At 36.2% G+C, this 18,685-nt stretch overlaps 1 protein-coding gene across 2 annotated transcripts in view; it reads left to right on the forward strand.

The window, feature by feature from the left end:
• Positions 1-18,685, forward strand: part of LOC113044355 (vang-like protein 1) — a 109,795-nt gene that overhangs the window by 69,831 nt on the left and 21,279 nt on the right. For both annotated transcript variants that reach the window (XM_026204285.1, XM_026204287.1), the window contains 2 exons: positions 8,543-8,974; positions 9,269-9,444. In XM_026204285.1, the coding sequence (XP_026060070.1) occupies positions 8,543-8,974; positions 9,269-9,444 (608 nt within the window). The remainder of the gene's footprint in view (positions 1-8,542; positions 8,975-9,268; positions 9,445-18,685) is intronic.

The following is an 18,685-nucleotide window of genomic DNA, read 5'->3' on the forward strand; positions in this document are numbered from 1 at the left end:
CCCAAAATGTGATGTGGTTGAGTATTTGAGATTTGGATTTCCTCAGAAAAAAAGAATGAAGCACTTTATTCAGCAGAGATCATAAACATGAGTAAGTCTCTTATTATTTATTTATATACTTGTACTAGTTTTCATATAACGTATAAACATTTTATTAGTTAGACCTTTTCCAAACTATAATTCCTGACTAAATGTATAATCAAGTGAAACATTATGAAGTTTCAATAACAATATGCAATATTATACCATTCAAAAGTTGATGTAAATAATATAAATGTAACAAATAAATGTAACTGTAACAAATGTAACAAACAATGCTGTTCTTTCAATTAATTCCCCAGAAAAAACGTGAAAAAAAAAATTATCAGCTCTTTTCAACATTAATAACAATCTATTAATATGAGCACAGAGATGTTTAAAAAAAGGATTGCCTCCAAAGTCATGATTGCCTCCAAAGGCAGCAGTTGTTACAAAGAGACTTTCACTGATGCACTACTTAAAAAAAGCCAAATCTGCAACCTTTAACAAGTTAAACAATGCAAAAGTTTAAATACTTTGGAAAATTTAAAGAAAAAATGTTGTTTGTTTTTAGCAAACTGATTTTGATATTGATAACTGCTGGTTTTGCACATTTATTTAATGTTTTGATTTATTTATTTAGAAAGAATGTCCTCAGTTTACTTTTATTTCTGACAAGATTTTCAGGTGGAAGAAGTTTCCATGGGCTATGCCTCCAGTACAAAATGTCTGGAGTGATTGCAGAAATTGTATAACATTTATGGTCTACTTGTATATGTTATGGAGTAACTAATAAGTCTTAATTGGTGAAAGTATATTATGTGTATAATATGTATTATAGTGTTAGGTATCTCATAGGTGTGTGTGCAATGGTGGAGCATACATTGGCGGTGGGCTGTAAGGTTCGCGCACTTTTGTGCGTGGGGGGGGGGCTTGAGTTGTGTAGTACTCATACAATTTCTTCAAGGTTGGCAGGTATGATATAGTCCTTAGAGCATCCGTACACTTAAGAACTGCAGGACAGTAAGGGGCAGTTCACATATCGCGCCTAAAAATGCGTGGAAAACGCTTGGCGCGCCGTTTTCTCCTCCATTCCAAAGCGCTCGGGCAGTTGCACCCCTGAGGTGTCTGCCTTTGCTCAGCAACCATGACGTGCTCACTCCATGAAGACGCGGAAATTTCAGCAAAGGATAAATGGATTTGCAGCTCTAAAAATCGCTTGCAGTAGCTCTGCTACTAAATTAATTTAAAAATGTCAATCCATATACAACTATGAACAGCTGTTCCTTCATCTTAGCTGAGCTTTCAACGTTGTTACGGGAAAGGATGAAGCTGATTGGTGAGTTCTTGTCACATGACCCGCGGTGCACATGCGGCAATCTGAAAAGTTGAAATGTTTTTTAATTTGATGCGGTGCGGACGCGCCTGGAAAAAACCAGCGCATCGCACCACGACTGCGTCGCTTCCATTATGAGCGCGAAATACCGCAAGCCTATTTCAACCATAGTAAACCATTGCTGTATTGTGGGGTGTAAATAGCCCAACATATAATTGCCATGGGGAAAATAAAATGAGAATGGATTAACTTTACACCACTTTCCTGCTTGGAGGCGTGACGGAGACCATAACATCTGAATATTCATTTATATAGCTTAAGTCAACATTGAAAATAAGGGACATTTTTTGGCCTACTCATCCAAAATACGGGAAATTTCAACATTCATCTTTTTGTTGCTATCCCTCTGCTGACATAAAAAAATTCGAACTACAAAACTGCTGCATTAACTAACGGTCTAACGTGACTTTAGTTACAGATTGGCGTGAAATCATGCTCTCACAACAACCACGCTATCTTAAAAAGCCCAACATCACGCTAAGGTTGCTTTCAAGTAAGCAAAACGATGCTTTGAAAACAGCTGTTTCGCTGGAAGGGCAAGGAGTAGCAACAGGACAGCAACACAGAGATTTGACAGGTCCGATTGAAGAGCTAACGGGAAATTTTACAGGAAAATACCCATCCATTTGTGAACTGTACATGAAACTTCAATGACTTGTAGCTTCGGAACTATTCTGAAGTGTAGGGGCTCACAAAACAAACAAGGTAGCCGAAGATATCTATTATGCAAAAGTGCGGCAGCAAGTCTCCGTTGGTACTCCACTATTTGTTGGGAATTTCATATGGATCCAAACCGTTAATAGTGCCGATTTTGCCCACATACCGGTCCCTGGCATCCATATTTAGCGTATCCCCATAAATCCCACAACCTTTTCACGATTTTACCATATTTTCTCTTTCTCGTAACTCTGCTTCTTCTCGTTCGACTTCATGTATGTTTACATTCCCGAGGCTGCCAGCAGGACCCGCCACGTCCCAGAATGCAACGCGGCGCCCAAGCCCTATAGGGTCAGTGTTACAGTCAGACATGTGTTACTATATAAGTGTGATGTTTTTTCTGTGAATGGAAAAAATAATTCACAGTACAGGAATAAAACATAAATTACAGATTATGAGATCAAGAAGCGTTTTTTTTTTTCAATATTGTAAAATTATATTAGAATACATTGAATTAAAATAATAATTAGTTAAAACAAAGCACAAAATTCTTGCTGATTTTTTTTTTTTTTTTTGTAGAAAAAAAAGACAAGAGTGACCAAAATGTACCTGACATCGTTATTATGACTTCAATCAATATGGACCTGAAGTGACATTTGAATGAGTGACTGAATAATGACCTATGAGTGCACAGTTTTAGCTCTAATAGGACCTATGTTTGATCAGAGTTTGGAGGCTGATACAGATAGGGTGTCCTACTGTACATCCACATATTGAGATTGCTGAATGACTGTATTTGTGATGAAACTGAGCATTAGTTACCAAAGTCAAACAAAGCTGAATCGTTGCGCCTACTTGTTTTTATTTTATTTTTGTTGTTGCACTCCTGCACATCATAAGTGAAAATTTGCCCCAGGAAGATAAAATCATGTGTAGAACAATGTGTAGATTCAGTCCATTGCAGAACTTGCAGATGTTGCAACATCTTTGTTGACCCTGGAGCAACATTGTGATTAACCAATCATAATTGAAGACAGTTTATAGTTTTTGTGAATTTTAGGCTTACAATCAGTGTTTGGTGCTTGTACATCAGTGTCATTCATCTATCATTTCCTCTGATTTTAGGGATTACTCATGGTTAAGGTTAAGTTTAGGTGTAGGGACATGGTCAATACTACATTTTTGGATAAATTATATTATAGGATCACATCTAACTCAGCAAAATGGGCCTTGTTTGTAAAACAAGCATCTTCAAAATGCAGGGAACAAACAAAAACACTTGCACAACTCCATTGATGCGCTGTAAAAATAAACTCCATCCACTGGTCCCTTAATGCTGTTTTTTTTTTTTTTTGGTAATCTGTGCAGGGTTGTCTTGCCCTGGCAACCAAAACCACACTTCTTTTGTGACAATTCGCTCTCGCTCTGATCAGTGAATGTCTCTGCTCTGTTATACGGGAGCGCGCTCTTCCGGCAGAAGTGCCCTTAGGACCCATATAAGGAAATTCCGCTCCATCTAACGTCACACAGACTCATACTCGAAAAAAACTTTCCGAAACTTGTGACAAACCTGAAGAGGTATTTTTGGAACAAAAATACTCCTTCAAACGTACAACTTCATTTTTGAAACTTTGTCCATGTTTAGCATGGGCATCCAACTCTTTAACAGTGTAAAAAAACTCAGAATGCATGAAATAGCATTTCACCCCCCCTTTAATTAAAAGACAAATAAAATTTCGGTGAAACTTGTTTACTGTTTTTCATAATTATATTACTTGTAGAAAAACCTGAAATATAATTGTAAATAAGTATAAAGAATGTTATTGGTTTTATTTTTAGTGATATACATTTTTTTTTTTTTTGCTTTGGTACCGAAATTGGTACCAAGACCCATGGATTTTCACTGGTATCGGTACCGAATACTGAAATTTTGGTACCGTGAAAACTCTAATGCTGACAATATCAGAATTGCAAATGTAGACATAGTTTTATATACAATACTATTTTTAGTATATATATTTATAGTATCTATGTACTATACAGTATATCTAGTGTGTGTGTGTGTGTGTGTGTGTGTGTGTGTATATGAAGAGTTTGGTTTCAAAACGCAATAAAGCCATTTTGGTTCATTTGAGTAAAAATTAGTTTTCTTTACCAAGAAAGTAGCAAGATGAAAAGCACTATTTTATGTTTCAAACTTTCACAAAGCATCTTTAGGTTATAATAACATTAAAAATTAAAATCCAGGTTTTTATCAGTCATCGCTTCAGAAATTAATTAAACTGGTCATCTTGTTAAGGATATAAATTAATTATAGCCAAAAAATAGATTCATCATGAACAAGAACATTAACAATATCACATCAGACCACAGAAATCCCAAAATAACATTTTCCTTACATTCAACTCCCAAAAGTGCATTCATCTTTGCCATATTACATTCATTTAGTTGACTAGTGCTATATGCTGTATTAACAAAAACATAAATGGCATTAATAAAAACACTAACACTAACAAGCTACGCAATATCGCATTCATAGTTGAATGTTATACATCTAATGAACGCAATATAGTGCAGGTTGTCCATGATCTACGGCTCTGTGTTTTAAGTATTGCTCCATCTAAAAGCACATGATGGAGATTTACTGTACTATTAATCACAGAGACGGCTTTACTGATGAGATGTGGATGACAATCACATGCGATTTATCGTATAGCCTTTGTTTGTTTATCACAAAGTACAAAGTAGAGAAGAAAACTAAGATGTGGAGTGGATTGAAAGCGTTGACATTACTGTCCAGAGTGCGTGGAATGATGTGCTTTGATTGGTTGTTACCGTTTACAGTGCGTGGAATGTTGTGATGTGACTGGTTGAGCGGATATATCGCATTCTGCAAAAAAGGGAGACTGGCGCTTGTCGTGGTTTGGGAAAAAAATGGAGAAAACATGACCTAATAACTCTCAAGACTAGGTCAAGACTAGACTAAAACACTGTGACTTTAAAGGAGATAAATATGAAGAGTTTGGTCCCAAACGTGAAAAACACCATGAAAAAAATTAAAATAAAATTAGTTTCCGCCAAAATCAGCTTAGTTTCTGGTCGATATTGAAAAGTACATTTTGAATTTTACGCAAATAGCGTAACAAATGCAACGCAGAAACGCAAAATGCAAAATGCGTAACAAACGCCCTCACCGGCCATGATTCAAAACTCAAAATGCTGTAACATACTGTAAACACTGTCAACTTATTTCGCAAGATGGAGAACAGATGGCTACTTTGCGTAAAATTTAAAATGTACTTTTCAATATCGACCAGAAACTAAGCTGATTTTGGCGGAAACTATTTTTTATTTTTTTTTTATGGTGTTTTTCACGTTTGGGACCAAACTCTTCATATTTATCTCCTTTAAAGTCAACATTGATATTGAAATAAAACTGACAGTGTTTTAGTCTAGTCTTGACCTGCAAGCCAAAACTAAAATATTGTTTGACAAAGCTTTGATGCTCTCAGTCCATATGCTCCCAGTGGTCTAGTCAGGATACTCTGCAGGTCTTGTGGAAAGCATGTTAATGTGTCTCTCAACCCCATACATACTATATGGTTTCCTCTCCAAGGGATCCAGTCATTTAATGCATGTCTTCGTGTTACAGTACTCTAGTTATAGATGTTATATTAATACACATTTTATCTCAAATGTCTCAAGCCTTGCTCTCTTTCTCCCACCCCATATCTCATCTTTCCATATCACTGCATCCCTTTATGGAATCCTGCTTTGTACATCAACTCTATCTATTATTGAGTGCATTAATTTAATTCCACCATGCATCTCAATAATGTGTATATAACCAATGCACACTCAAGGCTAGCCACAAGGAAATACCGATGCACTGTGTGTGATACACCAAATGAATTCCTGCATCTCTCGTTAAAAGATTACGTCCACAGCACTTCCCAGTTTGTTGTCCTGAAAAAGAAATCTGCCATAAGGGCCATTTGCACTGCAGGAAGCTTTTCATAATACCAGAACTCATTTTGGAACTACCCACCTTTTGGCGCTTTCACACTGCTGGAACTGGGTATGATTTTAATACTGGACTGCCTTTTTTAAGAACCAAATTAGCTCCTACTCTGGAGCAGGGTCTAACCAGCAGAACTGGTACTAACCGTGAAGTAAGTATACATTGATTGGGCAAAAGTGTATGAAAACGCTCTCACCGGCCATGATTTAAAACTCAAAATACTGTAACATACTGTAAACACTGTCTCTTATTCGCAAGATGGAGAACAGCGATAGATGGACGGACGCTGAAGTGCAGGCAGTTTTTGCAAATTTAGCACTGCCAGTTGTCATTGGTCCTCCTTCAATCACTTTACGTATACTTCGACATTCCATGTTCATTATTGTGAAACCCACAAGACACATCAAAAACACAGCTCCGATCACAGCGTCCTCCATCCTCCTGTTGTTAACATTGGTTGTGTTTGTTTTCGTTGTTGAACGCCATGCACAAATGATGTCGATGTCAATCAGCTTACGTCACTTCCTAGTACACAGAGAATGCATCCCTTTAAAAAGTACTGGGTAAAAGTTCGAGCAAAATCGTCCCAGTACTGTAGTAGTCTGCATTTAGTTCTGGAACAAAAGTGGTGTGAAAGTCCCTATAGTGTCCCTCGCCCCGCTTTTTATTATTTTTATGCTTCCTCTAGGGCAAATTAAGGAATATGATTTAGGGTATTACTTTTATGCTAATGGTAAAGTACCTACATCAGGGGTGCCCAACCCTGCTCCTGGCGATCGACTGTCCTGCAAATATTAGCTTCAATCCTAATCAAACATACCTGAATCAACGAATTAAGGTCTTTTTTTAATTTATATCAGACTATGGAATGCACTTCCATGTACTGTTAGAAATGCTCCCTTATGCATCTTTTTAAAAAATAATTAAGGTATACAGTATAATACATAAACAGATAATTAATTAATAAAGTCATTATAATTGATTAACAGTCATCTGTCTGCTGCCTTACCTGACAGCAATGGATTTTCCATCAGATCAATCCATTCTCCAAACCGCTTGTAGTACGTAGTGACAGAAAATTTGTTTTGTATCATTATTTCTGAATTACATAGCTCTCCTCAGACTAATTAAACCAACATGCTAATTTCAGATCTCTCAGTCTGAACATATTTTAATACACAGACAACCCTTCTTAGTTTCCATTGCACTTCTGTATTCACCATATCACTGTAGCCTGAGGCTCTGAATGCTTCAGTGACTCTTTCTGGGTTCAGTGTGTGCTGATGTGATCTCATAAATGTAGGCTTGTTTATATTATACTCAGCAAGGAGGAAAAGTAAACAAAGCTATGATCCAGTAGCTAAGCTAGAACAAGATTCTGATACATTTGTCAATGTTTTAGCTTCTAGAAGCAGTTTGATTATAGTGCTTTTAGTTTATTTTATTGTATTTTTTTAATATTTTTTGTTGTATATTACACTCCTCAGTTCAGTATTTCAGTGCTCCCAGTGCTTAAGTGTTTGGCTTCCTGTACAGCTTACAACTGACTAAAACGACTATGTGATAGTTAAGAATTGCTGCAAGAATAAGTCACTTCAACTTGGGACAATTTTTATGCCCCAGAGGTAGATTTTTTTTTATCCACTTAACATTTTCCTAAATAAGGAATTTATTATATTTTTCTTTTTTTTTGTTCCAAAAATTCCATGGACATTGTTTCCATCCCATTTGAAAAAGAACAGCATATACTGGTTAGGTATGTTTTCAAGCACGGCTGCTTGTTTGAGCTGGTTTACACTGGTCCTGAGCTGGTTTAAGTTGGTCCTTAGCTGGTCATGTGCTGGTCCTAAGCTACTGCATGATAAATCGGATATGATTGTCATGTGAATCTCGTCAGTAAAGCCGGTTCTGTGATCTCCATTACATGCTTTTAGATGGAATGGCAGAGCCGTAGTTTACTTACAAACTAGACAATATCACTTTCATAACCGGCTTTACTGACTAAATGTGCATGACAGTCGGATGTGCTTTATTGTGCATACCTAGTTCTAAGCTACTAGCTCTTGCTCAGGACCAACACATGACCAGCTCATTGTCCAGCTTAAAACATCTCATTACCAGCTTAAACCACCGCAAAACAGCAGCCATGTTTAAAAACATACCTAACCAAAATATACTGGGGTTTTTTGGGGGGGGGGGGGGGGGTTTCAACAGTGATGACATGCAAGTGTGGAAATGGTATTTTGGGCAAATGTACCTAAAGTCCACAAGGCCAAAAGTGCCAATAGTTGAAGGAAGATTCACATTGTTTATTAATCTCTCTTACTCAAATCTGTCACGTCCTATTGGTCACCTCCTCCTCATGCACAAATGATGCTGAACTATGCTTCAGACTTTCAGAGTCTAATCTATCTCTCTTTCCCCATGCCCTTATCCCTCTTTCTTTCCAGGATGATAACTGGGGTGAGACTACGACAGCTGTCACTGGCACCTCAGAACACTCTCTATCTCAGGAGGACATTGTTCGCATCAGCAAAGACCTCGACGATAGCGTGGGCCTAGACTGCAAACGTTATCTAAATGTGGCTCTGTCTGTCATCCTGGGACTCGTGGTTTTTCTGACTCCACTTGCCTTCCTTATCCTGCCTCACCTCCTCTGGCCTGATAGACTGAGAGCCTGTGGAACGGCCTGTGAAGGTCTCTATATATCTGTGGCATTTAAACTGCTGATTTTATTGTTGGCAGTGTGGGCTCTATTCTTCAGGCCACCCAGGGCTGGTTTGCCAAGAATCTTTGTATTTCGAGCCTTACTAGCCACACTGGTGCTACTGTTTGTGCTTTCCTATTGGTTGTTTTATGGAGTACGCATCCTGGATTCACAGGTGAGGCTAAAAGTGTACCTTCTTGCCTACTTATTTTACACTTACACTTATTTTACACGTACACTTTGGGCTTAACTGCACTAATACTAAAAATATTAAGCTAACTAGCATGGCCCCTTCTCCAAAAACATCTCTGTGAAAGTACTAGGCCCAATTTCCTCTACTTTGTAACTTTAAAGTATCAACATGTTAACATATCACGGAGAAACATTTCCAGTAATATTATGTACCAGCTAATTCTCATATTGCCCTACTTTATGTAACAGTCACTGACAGTCACTCTATCTGTTCCAGGATGAGGACTACCAAGGGATTGTGCAGTATGCGGTTTCACTAGTGGACGCTCTGCTCTTTATCCACTACTTGGCCATTGTGCTGCTGGAGCTCAGACAGTTACAGCCATTCTTCTCTCTCTGTGTCACACGCTCCACGGATGGAGCAACACAACACTATAACTTGGGTCAACTGAGGTTAGAACACTCTCAACAATCTGCTAGATTTATGTAGTTATGAAAATTCATTTTGAAATATCATATGCAAAATGGCAAAGTATTTCGGTATTTAAATTTACATTTTCAGATACATATGTGCAACATTTAGTGCAAATTAAAAGCATGTTTAAATGCTTTATACACTACCAGTAAAAAGTTTTTGAGATTTAAGATTTTTAAAGAATTATCTTCTGCTTACCAAGCCTTAATTTATTTGATCTAAAAAAGCAGTAATATTGGGAAATACTTTTACTATTTAAAATAACTGCTGTTTATTTCTATATATTGTAAAATGTAATTTTTTTCTGTGATTGCAAAGCTGAATTTTTAGCATCATTACTCCAACACAAAAATAAACAATATAAAATGCCCTAAAATGTTTTCTTGAACAGTATATAAGAATGATTTCTGAAGGATCATGTGACACCGAAGACTAGAGTAATGAATGATGCTGAAAATTTAGCTTTGATCACAGAAATACATTTATCTCTTCTATCCCATAATGGAGCACATAAGTGTTGCCCATGAAAAAAAAAGCATTTTAAGAATAATTTTGCTACAGTTTTTGCTTGGACAGATTAAACGCATCTGATCAATTTGGGTAGCATTTTAATTTTGCTACATATAAACCAAATAGTAAATATGTTTTTAATTTACATAGTGTAGGAAATGGCAAGTGTAAATTATATAATTGAATTTTCAGTTTAATTTTCCACTAAATGTTGTACATATGGGAAAATGTACATTTAAATACAGTAATACATTGCAGTTTTACATATTGCATTGCCATTTTGCATATTACATTTCCAAATGAATTTTGAGAAAGCCCATGAAAGAGACAATAACCAATAGAGAGCTTGCTGCTGTGAGAGTGTTTGGATTATTGTATACATGGTTTCATCAAGCTCAGGCTAGTATGACCTAATGACCCTGAACGAATATTTCACATTCTTGGAAATTTGTCCACCCTGTTACATGACATTTTTATAATGCAGTTAAACAAGATGGGCATTTTAAGCTAATTGCTAGTTAGGAAAGAACATCCTGCAAGAGGATTAACATTTAGGAAGATATTAAATAGATGTATAAAAAAAAACATGTCCAATATAAATTAACACATCAGGTAGACATTACATTTTACATTATTAGGTAAGTCTTAAAATTTTAGAAAAAGGAGAAAAGATCAGTGGTACAATTCCTGCAATTCTTTTAAAAAATCTTCCCCTTCAACTTTATTGTTGGCTTGTCACAGAAGTTAATGCGTGTTATTTTAATATTTTTTTTTTATGTCTTGTCAGTATAAGCATTGACAGATACTCAAATGTCACTTGTTTCCATTGTAATCTCTCTTCATTATATGGTGGGGTCAATAAGGGTCAAAATATTTGAGAACAAGATTTAGAAAAAAAGAAATTTAAAAAAAAGCAAACAAAAATCAAACTTATGTGCATTTCTTTCTTCTTCGGAGCGCAATGATGATCTGATTGCCGGAGACAAAGTAGCGCAGAGTAGGGTTGTGCCGATAGATGATAGTATCGTGTACTGATGATAGTCAGAAATATTGATGATTGCAGATGTCTGTCTATAGTCAAAACGATATTAGACTCCTTCTATTAATGTATTGAATAATAATAACTACCATTATTTTTATTAGGCAGCCTATTATAATTCGTCTATCAAACTGCCCAGCTATTTCCCACGTAAAAGAGTATTAGAGCCTGTAGTTGCTGAAGAAGTTGTAACACTTTGACATGGATAACTCGTTAAATTAATGAAATGAAAGAGATAGAAAACAAGGAGTTGGTGTTCCACACATTTAATGGCTGGTACATGGCAAAGCGATCTTCTCATACATGAGAGATCAACTCTTTCTTGACGTTACAAATAAAGTAAAGACAACACAGTAAAATTCCTCTGAGTCTGACAATTCCTCAAAGTCAGCCATGATCACGAGTCACGTCTAGCTAGTTAGTCACATTTGTTTTGTTTACGGTCTCGTGTGCTGCGCTAATCACTCCGCCCAAGTAGCCACTCCGCCCAAGTAACGTTAGCTGTGCTCCTACACCTAGTGAGAATATAGTTCCCATTATTTATACGATTAAAAATGGTCTCTGTCTCATATAGCCTTGTTATTTGTACACGCTGTGACTATACAGATCACAATGTGTAAATAGGAAAATGTTTGCATTATTTTGACACTTATTGGGATTACTATGCTACCATTATCCATTTACATCCAGTCTTTGTGCTAAGCTAGGCTAGCGGTGGGTGCGTCAAATAACACTTACAGAATGCACAGAAATGAAAAAGGTATGTATAGACTTATCTAACTCTGGGGGATACTGTGAATAAGCTAAAGTCCTAAAAAGTCGGAGTGTTCCTTTAATGCCACAGTTATGTCAGAATCAGAGATGTATAAAGTACTAGAGACCCATACTTGAGTAAAAGTACAAGTGCTCTATCAAAAAAGTGACTTGAGTAGAAGTTGAAGTGCTCTTTAAGCACCACACTTAAGTAGAAGTACTAAAGTATTCAACATTTTTTGTACTTAAGTATTGCAAGTAGTCTATTTTAAAATTTACTACTCAAGTACTGAAAGTAAAAGTAGAAGTATTGTGTTATGTAGCTATTAAAGAAAGTAGTCAAAAGTCTGAACATATTGTTTTTACTATTTCAAATGATTAACCTAAACGACAATCACAATTCCTTTGACTGTAACTTCTTGTAAACAAAAAAACGGTTACTAGGGTTAGTTAGCCCAATTTGCAAAATTATGTCATTAATAACTTACCCTCATGTTGTTTCAAACCCGTAAGACATCAGAGGGTCTTTTAGAATTTTTTGAAGCATCGAAAATACATTTTGGTCCAAAAATAGCAAAAACTATGACTTTATTCAGCATTGTCTTCTCTTCCGTGTCTGTTGTAAGACAGTTAAAAACAAAGCAGTTTGTGATATCCGGTTCGTGAACGAATCATTCGATGTAACCGGATCTTTTTGAAACAGTTCACCAAATCGAACTGAATCGTTTTAAACGGTTCGCGTCTCCAATACGCATTAATCCACAGATGAATGAAGCTGTTAACTTATTTAATGTGTCTGACACTCCCTCTGAGTTAAAACAAACCAATATCCGGGAGTAATTCACTGACTCAAACAGTACACTGACTGAACTGCTGTGAAGAGAGAACTGAAGATGAACACCGAGCAGAGCCAGATAATGACTCGTTCACGAGTCAAGAACCGTTTCTGTCAGACGCGTCCGATTCGTGAACCGAGGAGCTGATGATACTGCGCATGTGTGATTTAGCGTGAAGCAAACCGACACACAGAGCGTCTGAAACGAACTGATTCTTTTGGTGATTGATTCTGAACTGATTCTGTGTTAATGTTATGAGCCCAGGTGCAGTCAACGCCAATGACGCCATTGCGTCGAGCGCAAAAGAATCGGTGAACTGTTTTCTTCAACTGAATCGAACTGTCAGAAAGAACTAACGTCACTGGTCATACGAGAACCGATGCAACCGGTTCTTGACTCGAGAACGAGTCATTATCTGACTCGGCTCGGTGTTCATTTCTCTCTTCACAGCAGTTCAGTCAGCACGCGCAGTCTTCTTAATCGCTTGATTCGCTCAATGATGTGCCAGCTTCATCAAACCTGCCATGCCATCTACAGTTCTGGCAGTGGTTTGTAATGGAATTATTCGTAACATTTTTATAATTGTAACGAGTAACGATGCAGCACATAAAAAAATATCGGAGTAAAAGTATTAAACTCAGCGAAAATATGTACTGAAGTAAAAGTGGAAGTAGGAGAAAAAAATAATACTCTAGTAAAGTACAGATACCGCCTTTTAGTACTTAAGTACAGTAGTGAAGTAGTTCTACTTCGTTACTATACATCTCTGGTCAGAATGCAACTCATCGCATTCGTCATGTATGACTGATGAAGCAGTTCAACTTTATTCCAAATATATGAAATTACCTGTTTTGAACACTGTATATTTAACGTGTTCGTTAATGTCCAATATTAGTGTTAAACTGTTGGACTTTAAAATAAATCTACTATTGATTTTTACCATTGACTGATTTTGCACAACATTTAACTGATAACTTCTGTGCACAGATGTGGCAAATTTGTCACAGGACACGCGATATGACTGCTGGTCCGACTATATTTTAACTAGCGGTTTTAAATATTTGTATATTTAACATTAGTTTATCAGTATGTTTGAAAGTATATTTTTTCGATTATTGGTGATTCCATAGGCTCTCTCTCGTGCATCTGCGCGGTTAAAAACACAAAATAGTGATGCTATGACAAGAACAGAGAGTCTCTCTCTTGCTCCACCTATTCATGATAATATCAATCTCACGGGCTGACGATATGATGATTTGAAAATTGACCATATAGCCCAAAAGGAGACCAGGGATTTATACATACATCTAAGGGATTTATTTTATACAACACAACGAGGAACCCAGGCAGGATCACACACGTAGACACATGGATTAACGTTCAATAGCAGACAAAGAAACTTAGAATAGGACTCATTATAAATACACAGGACTTGATAAAGGGAAGATGAGGAAAACCTGGAACTAATGTAATAACATAGGCAACACCTAGGGCAAATTAACAAAATACCCGGGAGACAGAAACTGGGTCACAGGGAGCAAAACACACAACATGGAACAGAGTCTTAAATGACCCTTAATGTTCTTAAAAATATTTAGTTTTGTGAAAGAAATGAATTCAAGTTTGGAACAACATGAGGTTGAGGAGATGACAGAATTTATAATTTTTGGTTAAACTGTTTATAATATTCTGAATCCATATGTATGTGGATTCAGAGGTGCATTTTAATTGATTAATTGTTGTAACATTTATTTTGTGCTTTGCATTTTTTTGGTTTTGTGCTCCATACTACAGTGGTTTTCAACCTGTGGTCTGCGATGGTATTGCAGGTGGGCCGCCAATTACTAATAAAATAAATAATATATTTCATATATATATATATATATATATATATATATATATATATATATATATATATATATAATAATTAAATAACAAAAAATTTATCATAGATATTTTTGCTGCATATGCTACAGAACAACAAATTCAAACAAGCATAAATGCTGTCAACATGTCTCCTCCTGACTGCTTGCTCTGCTGACTGTCTATCCGCTGCCGAGCTCTGCCTGCATCTGGTTTTCCCGTTTTGCTGAGCGGTGCCAGCCAGAGTTATTTTCTGTTCATTTCCAGTCCATTCTAGGGCTGTGCGATTAATCGAAATCGTAATAAAATAACAGTTTGAGCCTGCGCGATTTCTAAATCGCTTCATAGCACGATATCCACGGCCCTGACCTCCAGCAGTATGCTATCCGATCCAATCAGAATGCAGCCTAGCACAAGAACAGAACAGACTGGGCATATGCCTAACTCGAGGTTGTGATGCGCCTTTTTTCCGAGCCCATGTTAACGGACCAGAGCGTTCACACTGCACGTGGTAAAAGGCTAGAAATAAAAAAGTGTGAGAATAATTAATGTCTAGCACATGAGCATAGAGAACGTTTTGAGTGCACAGGACGCAGTTTAAGTGAGAGGAGACACGTTTAAATTCCGCACACTCTCTCTGGGTGAGAGCAGCATGTATCTGAGCAAGCACATCTGGTTTTGTGACAGAGCAAAGGAAATGTGTGTGCGAGTGGAGAGATTCACTCTCGTGCATTATTTTAATGTGCTTTCGCGTTCCAATAACCCAATCTCGCTGCTGCTTCTGCATCGCACACACATATTGTATACACACTGCAAACGTGTGAACCTGTATAATGTTTAACAAATCTATTTCAACCCTTTAGGCACCGCTACAATTAATGAGCTTTATGAACAATGCATGGCAAAAAAGAAAAAGTCACTGGACAGAGGATTTATTTATTTATTTATATATATATATATTTTTTTTGCCATGTCTATAAATGTTGTTACACCTTTACTATAAGTGATTATTTTGACTCGTAGGACTATTTCAACCTAAATGCATTTATGACTGTAAAGCATATTATGTGTGCGTCAAAATTGTGATTAAAATCGCAAACTTTTTTTTTTTTGTCCATATCGCACAACCCTAGTTCATTCAATAAATACAGTTAACAATCTAGCTTCTGAGTACGAAGTTATTAACCCAACAACAATAGCGGGTCAGTTAATTTTTAACTTTTATTTGTCTGCAATTACATTAGCTAGTCATTTCCAACTCCAATACATTTGTGCCAAATACACCAATCAGACAGATCCTTTCAGATTTACACGTCTTTTCTTTTTCCCTCGGATGTTATTAAATTGAAGCTCTTCCTGGTGTTTTTGTTGTGTTCTGCTCTAAGAAGTAGGCCACCTCTCCCTTTTATTTTCTCTACTTCTGAGTGTCTGTTGTGTAGTGAGGTGTCTGCTTGTCCTCAGGGTGGACAGTAGAGCATCTGTCTGTAACATGCATGTAAATAGGAAGCACATGCCGTGATCAAGCACAAGCTCACTACAATCAGGTTAGCATGGATTAACAAATCACACAAGCTTCTGACTGAGGCATTTGGCCCCAATATAACTGTCACCATGCTGATTGACCCAAACACACTCACATTTAGCAGCTGGTAGAGTCTATTATCCTGATTTCAGGGCAAGTTTGTCTGGGAGACATGAACAACACTGTATTACTATGTTTCCTTCATAAAGCCAAAGCACACGATTTCCAGTAAAGCAGCATTGCATTTGAGTAACGTCTAGTTTGAAAAGGCTATTTTTTTTTTTACTAATATTGACATACTAATGACATACTAAACCCTTAGAGACCCACAGCAGCAAAACTCAAACACATGATTTTGATTTTCATCTAACCCATAATAATGGGTTGATTTGTGCAATTTTTTTATAGGAATACAAGCTTATTTTTATCTCATGCATGGGTTTATATTTTCAGACTTCAAACTTAAATCCTGTAAAAAATGTAGTAAAATGCACTAAATAACCACTGTTAAGATGATTCACTTTACTTGAAAGAATATAGTCCTTAATACAGCATATTTTACTCAAATTTTGTTAAAGGGGTCATCGGATGCAAAATCCACTTTAACGTGTTTGAACTGAAATGTGTTATGGCACCCAGTAGATATTTTTTTAATCCCCCAAAATCATAACAACTTTCTCAAAAATAAAGGGATAGTTCACCCAAAAATTTAAATTTTATGTTTATCCGCTTACCCCCAGTGCATCCAAGATATAGGTGACTTTGTTTCTTCAGTAGAACATAAAGATTTTTAACTGAAATCTTTGCAGTCTGTCAGTCATATAATCTAAGTGGATGGGAATAACTGCTTTGAGAGTAAAAAAAAAAAAAAAACATACCAAATTAAAAGCCCTGACACGTCTTCTTATTCTTGATTGCATTACAGTGGATCACAGACTCTTTAAATCCATTACCGCCACCTTTTTTTAAACAATAATAGGGCCATATAAAATAATATTCTTAATTTTTCTGGCTATCAGATGAAGCCATAAAACAATTGAATTTATCCTAATCAAATGGAAAACGGTAAACTAAACTTTTATTTTGACAGGTTGCTGTGAAGAACTTGAAGCTGCTGTGAATGTGTTATGATGGTAGGTTTGTCAAATTAAACGGTAAAATGTTAATGAAGTGACTCTCAGACCAGCTGGGGATGATATTTGTGTATTAATGTCATCCTAGTGAGACAACAGAGGATGAAAACAGTGAGCATCATACACGCTCGGTAAACAAAACTGCCATATTTTCTATTGCGGAAAGTATGGTGCCTTTACTCGTGATTTCAAATGTTTCACAGATCTGTAGTATTACTATAGAATTTTACCTGAGCGTTGGAAACCACGCATATTGCTTTGTTCTTGGTTCTTGTCAACGGTATCTCCGCCATGATAAGCACTGAATGAGGGACAGGCTTTCTGTTGTAACATTGCACAAGGTAAATAAGAAGGTGACATCTAGTGGAGAAGACTTATTAAAAGATTCACATTATTCAGATCTTCTTTAAAATGTTTGCTGAAATAAATAATGGAAAAGATCGATTCATGCCTTTTGAGAATAGTTATCGAATTAATATCATTAAAAAAAAAAAAAATTATAAAAAAAAAAAAAAAAAAAATGTATTCTCATCCACTTACATTATATGACTGACAGACTGCAATGGTTTTAGTTAAAGAATCTTTGTTTGTGTTCTACTGAAGAAACAAAGTCACTTACATCCTAGATTCCCTGGGGGTAAGCAGAAAAACATAAAATTTTCATTTGAGTGAACTATCCCTTTAAGCCATTCTCAGATTCTTGGCTGTGTGACATCACACAGACCCAGGCTGCTAAATAAAGGCCTGTTCTGGCAGGTGATGCTCATTAGCATTTAAAGGAACATGGTTCACTGTGAGCAGAGCTGTTTTTAACAAGGTAAAAAGGGTGTTGTTAAATACTACCTTTGAGATATTTTAACCAAAATATGTTTTTTGCTTGTGGAAAATAGGCATCCGATTACCCCTTTATTGTATGCAAAATGTTAAGTAATTTATATTTTTTATTAAGCTCCAAACATTTTAGAAATAAACATTTAACATTTATAACAATTTATTTCAAGTGTAATCAACTGTTCTCTGTTATAAGTTTTCCAATTATAACCCAAAATATGATCCAATACAATCAAAAATATATTTATATAAATCAGATAACTTTCAACAACAAGTAAAATAAAATTATTAATCACAGATAAAGTACTCTAGAAAAGAAAACCATACGTACCTGAATACTCAATTATAACAGTGCTGACATTGCTATTTTGCACCAGTGTTCATAAATATCATGTTTTTATTCCTAAAACACAACAGTATCAGTACTTGAATCTCTGTGGGTAAAAATCCCTGACGTTGTCATTGAATCAGAGATTTAGATGTTGTTTTGCACATATATTAGATGCTCACTTAGATGATCTCTCATGGTAGGTTGTAACCAGGGCTTGCATAGATTAGTCGAGTTCAACTTCACCCACTAGTCGGCGCTGTCGGAAACAATCGACTACTCGAGCATGCATTAATCATAATGCATGCACAGAGATTGCAAGTACACTTGAATTTTAGGATTACAATACTTTGTGTAGTTGTTACTTTCTATGAATTTATCTATGTTGCATGTAAAATTAAAAT

The sequence above is a fragment of the Carassius auratus genome, chromosome 26, assembly GCF_003368295.1.
Source record: "Carassius auratus strain Wakin chromosome 26, ASM336829v1, whole genome shotgun sequence".
Taxonomy (NCBI): domain Eukaryota; kingdom Metazoa; phylum Chordata; class Actinopteri; order Cypriniformes; family Cyprinidae; genus Carassius; species Carassius auratus.